The 11,791-nt window shown below is 48.6% G+C and overlaps 1 protein-coding gene across 6 annotated transcripts in view; it reads right to left on the minus strand.

Annotated features, from left to right (window-relative positions):
• ehmt2 (euchromatic histone-lysine N-methyltransferase 2) overlaps positions 1–11,791 on the minus strand; it is an 87,163-nt gene that overhangs the window by 57,346 nt on the left and 18,026 nt on the right. For 4 of the 6 annotated variants that reach the window (XM_041213556.1, XM_041213558.1, XM_041213553.1 and 1 more), the window contains exons 9-13: positions 10,526–10,649; positions 8,694–8,851; positions 3,592–3,822; positions 2,295–2,381; positions 249–366 (exon numbers count right to left, since the gene is read on the minus strand). In XM_041213556.1, the coding sequence (XP_041069490.1) occupies positions 249–366; positions 2,295–2,381; positions 3,592–3,822; positions 8,694–8,851; positions 10,526–10,649 (718 nt within the window). The remainder of the gene's footprint in view (positions 1–248; positions 367–2,294; positions 2,382–3,591; positions 3,823–8,693; positions 8,852–10,525; positions 10,650–11,791) is intronic. The other 2 variants (XM_041213557.1, XM_041213554.1) reach the window with 1 other exon arrangement.

The raw sequence follows: 11,791 nt of genomic DNA on the forward strand, positions 1-11,791 counted from the left end.
TCCAATGGGGAGACAGAGAATCTGCCCATTTTCTGATTGGCCAGGATTAGTCAGCTGGGAGCGTGTGGTGGGGAGGGGTCATGTGCTGAAACCTCCAGGAATACGGCCGACTAGAATTGGCAACTGCTGAAAAAGCCGGGCATGATAAGATATAGGTGAAAGATGGAGGGTCTAACTAGCAGGGCTAGGAGCTCTCCAAGGCCCATTGCCTATTCATCTTCCTCCCCAGCGGCCTGACGGCCTCCTACCTGCCCCTTTACCCTGCTTCATGCGATCCTTTCTCCTGCGTTTTCGGGTGGGTTTCACCCATGGGCTCTCGCTCTTCCACTTCTTCTTCCCTTTCCTTTTCAGACTTGAGTTGGAGCTCTGTGGACAGCAGATAGAAGGGGGAGGGGGTTCAGTGACCCTTTACGCAAAAGTTACCTGGTGACTGTAAACATTGTGGGGTTGAGGGTTAATCCAGAAAGTCAATGAGGGGCATGCGAGCTTTGAGTTACTGTCAGCCCCACATCAATCAACAAGAATGCAAATACATCCCGCAATCCCCACAGTTCTTTTCCAGTGCTAACAGTGTCATCAACAACAACTTGTATTTATATAGCGCCTTCAATGTAGTAATATATCCCAAGGTGTTTCACTGGAACGTTATCAAACAAAATTTGACACTGAGTCACATTAAGACAGAGAGGACCGATGCCCAAAAGCTCCGTCACAGGGGTAGGCTATAAGGGCTGCTTTAAGGTCAGAGAGGTTTGGGGAAGGTTTTCCAGAGCTTAGGGTCCAGGCAGCTGAATGCTGGAGTGATTAAAATCGAGGATGCGCAAGAGGCCAGCTCTGGAAGGGTGCAGGTATCTCGGAAGGCTGTGGGGCTAAAGGAGATTACAGAGATAGGAAAGGGCCATGGAAGGGTTTGACAACAAGGCCGAGAATTTTAAAATTGAGACTTTGCAGGACCCAGAGCCAATGCCAGGTCAGCGAGCACAGTGACTTGGCACGAGTTGGGATGCAGCTAGCAGAGATTCAGATGAGCTGAAGGGGGTGGAAGAGCATTGGAATAGTAATTGGTATCATAGGCAAACCATGAGCAACAATAGGCACTTTCTCACATGGAGGGGGAGGGAATAAAGGAGGAGGAGGCCGAGGGGCCCTGATTCAACTTTCCTGCATCTCCCAGCATGCGGCCAGAGAGCAGAGGACTCGAACACATTCCTTGCCCGAACTTTCAACCAAGAGAAAGAAAGACTTGAATATCCTTCAGTGACTTCTGTTGCCTCAGTGCGTCCCAAAGCCCTTCACAGACAATGAAGCACTTTTTGAAGCGTGGCCACTGATGTAACGTAGGCAGCCAATCTGCGCACAGCAAGATCCCACAGTGGGCAACGAGCTAAGTGACCGGGAACGCCGTCCAGCACAGAAAACGGAAGGAGAAGGGAATAAGTCATCACCTTAACACTAGAGAACCCAAAGGCGCAGAACTCTACGGGATTCTCTGAGCTCTGCTTCAAGAGCTCGGGAAAGCAAGATAAATCAAAACATTTTTTCAAAAATGGCCTTTTACGAGTGGCCTCGGTACAGTACCAACCAACACTCGAAGATGAGGTACCCATCTCCACACCGCTGGAGCTGCTGTAGAGTGGGCAGGCTTACCCGGAAACTGGGAGTTGATCACGTCAGCAGGCAGGACATCTGGTTGTTAAAACCCCAGAACCAAGGCAAGCGTTTTACGAGGAACAACAGCCGCCCTGGCAGTGAAATTTAAAGGCTTGATCTTTTGCGAGGTCTGTGGCTTGCTGCCCACCATTGTCCATTTTCTGTCACTGTGACCTCAGGATTCTCAAATGGTTCAGCGAGCAAAGGAAGGCGATAAAAATTCACAAAGCCAAGAGCCACATTGGGGAGTTTACAAGTCTTTTTTCACCCCCCCACCCCGCGCCCCACCTCCCCAAACCGGGAGACTTGCCCTTTTAAAAGCAATCTCAAATGAGTTTAGCACAGAAAATTCAGATTAATCAGAGATATCTGATGTGTGCTCATTCCCAAGAAAGCAACAGTAACACCATATACTTTGTGGGGTTGTGACATTCTGGCAAACTCTCCACCCCCCCGCCCCTCCACACTGTCCTAGGGAATCAAAGGTAGATGCTCCAGGAGACCATATGGACCAAGTGTTCTTGATAAAGCCTGTCACCTTTTTTAAATGATGCCATCGCTGAATTGAGTCGAATCGACAACGCTACCAACACCCTAATGAACATGCAAGAGATTGGACAGGCAGGATTGCAACGCAAACATACCCTGTCGGAGACATTTCCAGAACCTTCTAGTTCCTCCTCGTCATCCTCCACATCACTCAATCGATCCTCGGCTGCATCGCCCTCTGTCTGCAAGAGGAAATATTCCCAGGTCTTTTCAGTTCATTTGTGTCGTCTACAATGGAGAGCTGAAACATTAAACCCACATTGCTCCAGCCAGCTCCTCTCCAGGTCAGTGGCAACAGTGGGTATAACATTGCACTGACAGCCAATGGGCTCAGTAAATGGCTCGAGGGCATCCCAGGTTCTATCTGAGTGTTGGGTAAATAAAAATACAGCCTGCCTGTCTACACAGGGGCAATTTCTTTCATTGCCTGCCTCCCAACTCAACCACAGGATCACTGACATCCACCTGAGAGGGCAGACAGGCTTCAGTCTCATCTGAAAGACTCTAACTCCATCACTGCAGCACGCCCTTGGTACTGAACCTGCAACAGTGCGACACCCCTTCAGACTCTCCCTCAGTACTGACCCTCCCACAGTGCAGTGCACCCTCAGTACTGACCCTGCAACACTGCAGTGCCCTCTCAGTACTGACCCTCCGACAGTGCAGTGCCCCCTCAGTACTGATCCTCCGACAGTGCAGTGCCCCCTCAATAATGACCCTCCGACAGTGCAGTGCCCTCTCAGTACTGACCCTCCGATAGTGCAGTGCCCTCAGTACTGACCCTCTGATAGTGCAGTGCCCCCTCAGTACTGACCCTCCGATTGTGCAGTGCTCTCTCAGTACTGACCCTCCGACAGTGCAGTGCTCCCTCAGTACTGACCCTCCGATAGTGCAGTGCCCCCTCAGTACTGACCCTCCGACAGTGTGTCATCCCCTCAGTACTGACCCCTGAACAGTGCAGCGCTCCCTCAGTACTGAACCTCTTCCAGTGCAGCACTGCAACAGTACTGGCCACCCAACAATGTGGTATTCACTCAGTATCGACTAGCCAATAGTGTGAAGCCCCCTCAGTACTGACCCCCCCCAACAGTACAGCACTCCCTCAGTACTGACCCTATGATAGCACCACCCTCCAATAGTACTGCTCAACCAATGATGTGGGGCTCCCTCATATCAATTTTCCAACAGTGTAGTGCTCCCTCAGTATGGAGCCTCTGACAGTGTTCAGCTGCCTTACTACTGTCTCTCTTGACAGTGCAGCACTCCCTCAGTACTGTCCCTCTGACAGCGCAGCATTCCTTCAGTACAGTCCCTTCGACAGTGCAGTGCACCCTCAGTACTGACCCTCCGATAGACCTGCTGACAGAGGGAGACAGGTATTCCCGAGCTCACCTTGCTGGATTTGTCTGAATCTGCTCTCCCATCCACCGAGTAGCTGTCATAGAAGAGGCTGAAGTCATCGCCCACCTCTGCATCCCATTCGTCCAGCACTTCCATTGGTTCCTCCTCTTTTTCCTCAGGCTCCGCATCCTTCGAGAGGTCCAGGACTGGAATTGAGCTGGCCACACCAGTGACCACTTTCGCCTCCTGTGGGTGGGCCCTACTCATTGCACCACTCAAATTCTGGAAAGGGACACAAACAACATGATTTTCCCTGTTGGCACCCATTTTTCTCGCTTCACTTCAAAAGTTAAAAAAAGGGTTATTGTAACTCATTAGTGCATGTTTTAGAGAAACTCCCTTAAACGCCCATTTTAATTTGGATGCTACTTTTTTTGCTTTCAGAGTAACTCAACCCGAGGAATCCAAACTTCCTCATTTATTGGCAATTGCTGTTCGCAACAAGTAGTTCTGCACCCCGTACAACATGAGTTACGTATGGAATGAAGAGTCTTCTTCTCAGCTTTATACCCAGCCTCAGAACAGCAAAGCTCCCCTCTTCCAACCCACCAATTTGTTACTTCCAATATCGGCTACCCTTGTGAATTTAGGGTCAAACTGCGGGCTGGAGGAGGAATGGGTGACTTATGAATTTGCACCTTTCACAGGACATCGGCCTGACATTCTCAACCGAAAAAGGGCACCACCAGCAGAGCAGAGCAAAACGTCCTCGGTGCCACATTGGGAGTGTCAGCACAGATTATGGACTCAAGTCTCTGGAGTGGGATTGGAATCCACAGCCTTCTAACTCAGAGGCGAGAATGCTACTCACTGAGTCAGGGCTGAGCTATCTCCTCTGATGTAGGTTCTTGCCCTTTAAGAGGCCAGTTAAGATTCATCGTCTTTATGGATGACCTCTTTCCCTGCGATCCAAGCTAAATTTGAGGAAAAACATCAGCTTTTGAACTTACTGTTTCACCCAGTGCTCCTGTCTTCAGTACTTGCACACACATGGTCCGTGAGCCAGTGTCTCTCACTCTGTGAAATAACGCGGTGACCTCTTAACATCTGACCAGCCTCACTCCATATTAATCACTATCCTAATAATTCATCCACGTCCCCTGAACTGGCCTCTCCTTCCTTCCAAACTCCAGAACACGGCCTCCTCTGTGCTGAAACCATACTGACGGCCCTCCGATGATCGCTTAAGCTCCAGGAATCTGACCTCCCAAGACCTTCCATTACTCCTTCAACCTTTAACAATTAGGACTCTAGAGCTCAAAGCTGGTGTCACTCAACCACAGGGAGACAAGTAGTGTAATGGAAATGTTACTGGATTAGCAATCCAGAGGCCCAGGTTAATGCTCTGGGGACCTGGATCCAAATTCCACCAGGGCAACTGGTGGAGTTTAAATTCAATTAATAACCAAAAATCTGGAATTGGATCAGTAATGGTGACCATGAAACCACATCGATTTGCCCAACTCTGTCTGCTCTCCTGAATAAATTCTGGACGTTATTCCTCACCACATTATAATTTAAACACGTCTAGTGGGAGGAGGTTAAATTCTCCGTCTCCCTCCTCCAGGAGTATCCAATGATTCCAGCTCCATGGAAGCGGGTAAGTTTGAGGAGCTGCCACTGTGCAGCTGCTGAATGGAGGCGCCAAAAATTAACCGTATCACCAAGCTCTCCAACAACAAGTGCATGGCAACAGAAAGCACGGATGGGCAAGTGGGAGTGACGGGCATCACTGTCACAGGATGGTCCTGCCCACTCTGTGGAACAGACAAGAAAATTTAACCTCTCCATCCAATCCCTCTGGGCTGAACTTGACTCACCGACAAAAAAAAATCTTCTATTGGCATTTAACTAGTGAGTGAATAGTAGGAGGCAGGGTGGGTCCTATTAGGGGAAAAGAGGATAATATACACTTAAGAGGCGCTGACAAAATATCAGTAGGGGCAGAGATGAGATAACGGCTGGGCTAAAAACTAATAAGAAAAACGTGCTGGAAAGTCTGGCTATGTTTAGAATGGATAAGACTGGTCTGGATGGCTTGCATTCCAGTTTGCTAAAGAAGTGGGAGTGGAGATAACTGAAGGGCTTGCCATAACCTTCCAATTTGTCCGAGATATGAGGGAAGTGCCAGAAGATTGGAGAATGGCAGATGCGGCACCCACATTCAAGAAATGGCGAAAGGACAGTCCTAGCAACCATAGGCCAGACAGTTTAATATCACTGGTGAGTAAGGCTTTGGAATCCATAATCAGGGGAAAAAAATCAGCAGGCACTGAAAGAGGTCTGAGTTAATTAAGGACAGCCAAGAGGGATTTATAAATGGCAGATCGTGCTTGGCTAATCACATTGAATTTTTTGATGAGGTACCAGAGAAGGTTAATGAAGGGAAAGCAATAGATGTTGTCTATATGGGTTTTAAGGAAGTGTTTGACAAAGTACCACACAAAGGGTGGTTGACAAAATTGAGGCTCATGCAATAGGAGAGTCAGCGTTATTTTGGATAAAATAATTGGCTGAAGCATAGAGAACAGTGAGTCATCATAAATGTTATTTTTCAGACAACAGCATGGTGGACAGTGGTGTTCCCCAGGGGTCAGTACTGGGACCACTGCTTTTTTGCTTTATATAAATGATGTGGATATTGGAATACAGGGTAAAGTTTCAAAATTTGCCGATAATACCAAACTTGGAGGTGTAGCGGACAGTCAGGATAATGGCAATCATCTAAGTCATTATTAAAATGGTGAAAAGCTGAAGGCCCAAGGCAGGTCCTTGTGGACACCGCTAGTCACATCCTGCCATTTACAACACCTGCTCATTCACCCTACTCTGTCCCCTTCCATTCAGCCAATTTACTTACCAGGACAATAACTGGCTTTCAAAACCATGAGCTTCACCTTTAGCTAACAGTCTCTTATGAGGGATTTTATCAAATCCCTTCCTGAAGTCCATGTAAATAACATCTATAGGCATTCCAGTGAGCACTACTTTCGTCAGCTCTTCCAAATATTCCATCAAGTTTGTCATGCATGACCTACTCTTTACACTGGCACTGTTGTGTGCCATTATCCTCCTTTTTAGATCAAATGATGACTTGTGTAACTGTTTATTGTTGCTGTCTCACTACTCGGTTTATACCACATGAGTGGATTAAGCAACGATAGAGAAACCATTTCCAGTGAGGGATCCAGAACTAAGGGACCTAATCTTCAAATTAGAGACAGACCCTTCAGGAATTAAATCGGGAAGCACTTTCTCCACGTACAGTATGGAAGAAATTTGAAACTCTCTTCCTCTAAAAGGCTGTGGATGCTGGGCAGGGTGGAGAGTATGGGGGAGGTGTTAATCAAAATCTCTAAAACAGGGATGGATAGATTTTTGCTGGGTCAGCCTGTCAAGGGATGTGGAGCTGAGGTGGGTAAATGGAATTGAGGTACAGGTCAACCACGATCTAACTGGATAGCCGAACAGAATCGTGGGGCTGAATGGGCTGCAACAGCTCCTGTGTTCTAAAGGAGCAACTGCATACGTGGGTGATATCCGCAACAAGGCAGCCCATATTAAAAAGGCTTATTCGCTACTCCTGTTGTGGTAGCTTGAAATCTCTCTGATGTCAGGGGAAGGTCCTCACAAATAAACAGCGGTGAGATCCACAGTCAGAGTCAAGGTGATCAGCACTGTCACTCAGCCCCAGGAGGCAGTGAGACCTGTCCCAATGAGTCGAGCTTCCATTTGAGATCAAGGGAAGACTTGCACTCATACAGTGCCTTTTACTGCCTCGCGTTGTCTCAGTCTGCTGTACATCTGATGAAGTACTGTGTCAACGTAGTCGCTGTTATGATGCAGGAAATGTAGCAATTTGGCGTAGCGGTAATGTCAGTGGACTAACAATCCAGAGGTCCAGGCTAATGCCCCGGAGACATGGGTTCAAAACCCACCAAGGCTGCTGGCGGAATTCAAATTCAATTAATAAAATCTGGAATTAAAAGCTAGTTTCAGTAATAGTGATCATGGAACCATTGTCGATTGCTGTAGAAACCCATCTGGTTCACTAATGCCCTTTAGGGAAGGAAATCTGCTGTCCTTACCTGGTCTGGCCCACATGTGACTCCAGACCCACTGCAATGTGGTTGACTCTTAACTGCCCTTCGGAAATGGTCTGAAAAAACAATCAGTTGTACCAAACTGCTACAGGAAAGTCAAAAAGCGCTAAAACTGGTTGGACCACCTGGGCACAACTCCCTTCATAACACTGACACCAACATCGCATGAAAGAATAATAATAAAAAAAACAACTTTTTGGATTTATCCCGCCTCGATCCTTTGCTCAGCGTTCATTTCAATCAATCAAACTTCAACTCAACTTTGCATTTCCGCAGGTCCAATCCTTGGGCATCATTGCATCTATGGGAGTAACTACAAGGGGATGATACGGATCCCATTCAAGGGGAGATGTCGCTGTGCAGTTCCTCTCCAACTCAAAGAAAAAAAATTCCTTTAACACAGAACCACGGCTGCTGACAGACAAGCTCTCACAGGATTTGGAGTAGGGACGGTCACACAATACTTATCACATGGAACATACAGCACAGAATCAGCCAATCGGCCCAACTGGTCTGTGTTAGTGTTAATGCTCCACATGAGCCTCCTCCCACCCTACTCCATCACATTATCAACAAATCATTCTGTTCCTTTCTCCTTCACGTTTATCTAGCTTCTTCTTAAATCCATCGATATGATTCAACACAAACGCTCCCAGAACCATTCTTTGGCCAGAGGTTTCTCTTGAAGCGATCTCTGGATTTAATAGTGACTTCTGTTTGCAGCCCCTGGTAACGAGCAGAAGAGCAAGGAGCAGGAGGAGGCCATCCAGCCCCTCGAGCCTGTGCCACCATTTAATAAGATCATGGCTGATCTGATAGTAACCTGAAATCTGCATCCTACCTACCCTGCAAGCAGAGACATCTTTACTGCGTCCTATCCTATCGAACCTTAGCGTAGTTTAAGGAGATTATTCTGTCATGTTGTAAAAACCTGCACAGGAATACAGTGGTGTCCCTGGGCACCAGGCAGTAGCTTGTACGAGTACTCACCAAGGCCCCACCGCTGGTCAACGGCTCAGCTCCTCCCCTCACTCCAGCTCTCACAGATCCCAGTGGTATAGGCTCCTTGGCCATTTCCTCCTTTAGAAGACTGATCTTCTTCGGGGGCTCAAGGCCTATGCTTTCGGGTTTCCTTCTCCTGATGAGTCCTGTGGATCAACAAAGAAAAATCGAACTGAAGGAATCCAGGGTCACATATCCCACTGGGAACGGGGCAATACCTCAGCACTGACTGAGAAGAAACAAAGAGCTTGCATTAATATAGGACGTCGGGTTGTCACAAAACCCTTAACAGCCGATGAAATACTTCAGCAGTGCAAAAACTGGTGTAATGTAGGAAACACAGCAGCCAATTTACACACAGCAAGCCCCCACAAACAGCAATATGATGATGGCCAGATCATCTATTTTAGTGATGATGGTTGAGGGACAAATATTGGCCTTAGGGCACCATGGATAACTATCCTGTGGCTCTTTTGAAACAGTGGCCCTGAGATCATTTGCTTCCATCCAAGAGGGCAGAAGGGACTCGGTTTAACATCTCATCCAAGAGGTGGCACCTCTGACAGTGAGGCACTCCGTCAGTATTGATCCTCTGACAGTGCAGCACTCCCGCAGTACTGACCCTCCGACAGTGCAGCGCTCTCGCAATACTGACCCTCCGACAGAACAGCACTCCCTCAGTACTGACCTTCCCGACAATGCAGTGCTGCTTCGTAACTGTCCCTTAGACAGTGCAACGCACCTTCAGTGATGCCTGTCCGACAGTGCAGCGCTCCCTCCATACTGACCCTCCAACAGTGCAGCACTCCCTCAGTACTGACTTCTGACAATGCAGCACTCCCTCAGTACTGACCGTCTGACAGTGCAGTGCTTCCTCAATACTGACCCACCAAAAGTGCAGCACTCCCTCAGTACTGACATCCAACAGTGCAGCGCTCCTCAGTACTAACCCTCTGACAATGCAGCGCTCTCAGTACAGATCCTCTGACAATGTAGCACTCCCTCAGTCCTGACCCTCCCAACAGTACAGCACTCCTTCAGTACTGATTTTCCTGATAATTCACTGCTCCCTCAGTACTGACCGTCCAAAGTGCAGCACTCCCTCAGTACTGACCCTCCGACAGTGCAGCGCTCTCGCAATTCTGACCCTCCGACAGAACAGCACTCCCTCAGTACTGACCTTCCCGACAATGCAGCGCTCCTTCGTAACTGTCCCTTAGACAGTGCAACGCACCTTCAGTGATGCCTGTCCAACAGTGCAGCGCTCCCTCCATACTGACCCTCCAACAGTGCAGCACTCCCTCAGTACTGACCTGACAATGCAGCACTCCCTCGGTACTGACCCTCTGACAGTGCAGTGCTTCCTCAGTACTGACCCACCAAAAGTGCAGCACTCCCTCAGTACTGACATCCAACAGTGCAGCGCTCCTCAGTACTAACCCTCTGACAATGCAGCGCTCTCAGTACAGATCCTCTGACAATGTAGCACTCCCTCAGTCCTGACCCTCCCAACAGTACAGCGCTCCTTCAGTACTGATTTTCCTGACAATTCACTGCTCCCTCAGTACTGACCATCCAAAGTGCAGCACTCCCTCAGTACTGATCCTCCGACTGTGCAGCAGTCCCTTCAGCACTGCCCTAGTCAGCCTGGAAATATGGTTTCCAGCTGCCAGAGAGCTGATTCAACCCATGATCAACTGACTCGGTGGCATGAATACTACCCACTGAAACACAACTGGCAACCTAACTGAGAGCAGCGCAATAAGGGTCACATACACACAATAACTGCTGCTAATTTTTAAAGGAGCCGCGTCCTTTACCTGTTGGCACACCTGCTTCAGCATCAGCCGCCCCTCTGCTGGGCAGCAACTCAAACTGTTGCTGTGTACTTGGGTTAACAGGATCGGGGTGGCAAGAGTCACCTTTCATTTCCACCAGCTTGATCTGAGAAACCAAGTAAAGCACAAAGCAATTTACACACAATGTAAACCTGGCGAAAGACAGTGTTGATCAGGAGAATACATAACTGCAAAGTACAGTCTTAAAAAGGAGCAGCATTTTAAGTTTGGGTGGGGAGATGGGAAGGGAGATTCGGGAATCACCAAGGGGATGACCCAGTCACTCAGCAGGACCCTCCAGTAACCACGCTCAAAACCTGGAAAAGGCTAACACGTCTAGAGTTCGTTCAGCGCAGTACGACACTGATAGGAAGTGGTAAGTGGGCAGGATGGCCTCTCCCCTATTCCCATACTTTCTTTTGTGATTGGTTAGAGATGTGAAGCCTTGGAAACTGTGGAATTTTAACCACTGGGGTTGGAGTTGTGGCGGGGTGGTGGTGGTGGGGGGGATGTTGGATGGGGGAGGGGAGAAATGCAATGGCCATCAGATAAATTTAAGCTTCTTTCAGCATTTCCCTCACGTCCAGCTCTCCACGTGCCTTCTTCCCTTCCTCCAATTCCTTTGTCCCAGCTCTCCACACCTTTCAACCAATTTCGCACCCTTAGTGCTTGCCTTAATTTTGACCTCAGCTCCCCAGAGTGGGATTCGAACCCATGACCTTCGGACTCATGAGACGGGAATGCTGCCCGCTGGGCCACGGTAGAGTGCAGGAGGTCTTCCGTCTCTGAGCATTTGCAGACTTGAGGCAACGACAGGCTTTTGAAAACGTGCGGCCTCCGTGAAGGTGGTTGGGCCGGTCGTTCCCGGATCTCTCAGCGTTTTCCCCTGCTTTCTGTTACGTGGGGAAATTGCAGAAGCCGGACAATGTGTCCATTTGTATGTCGACCCTGAACACACGTGGACCTGTGGGTTAAATCCCACCCCCCCCAATCGCCACCCTTCCATTCCATAGCCAACACTCTGAAGGGAGGGTGGAGGTTGGAGAAGCAAAGCTGCAACATTCTCTCTGAATGCAGATGATGTGCAGGGTTGGGAAATTTCCCGTGCGTTCACTGGATGGACCCCTGACAAAACTGGGGGGCGCTCAGAATTTCAAAAACCTAGTAAATTATATAACTGATTGTGTGGAGATATGAAAACTGCCTAAATGTTGCCCTGATTCCAGGTTTCGTTTGTCTGTTTGAGTC

The sequence above is a fragment of the Carcharodon carcharias genome, chromosome 19 (genome assembly GCF_017639515.1).
Source record: "Carcharodon carcharias isolate sCarCar2 chromosome 19, sCarCar2.pri, whole genome shotgun sequence".
Classification (NCBI taxonomy): Eukaryota; Metazoa; Chordata; class Chondrichthyes; order Lamniformes; family Lamnidae; genus Carcharodon; species Carcharodon carcharias.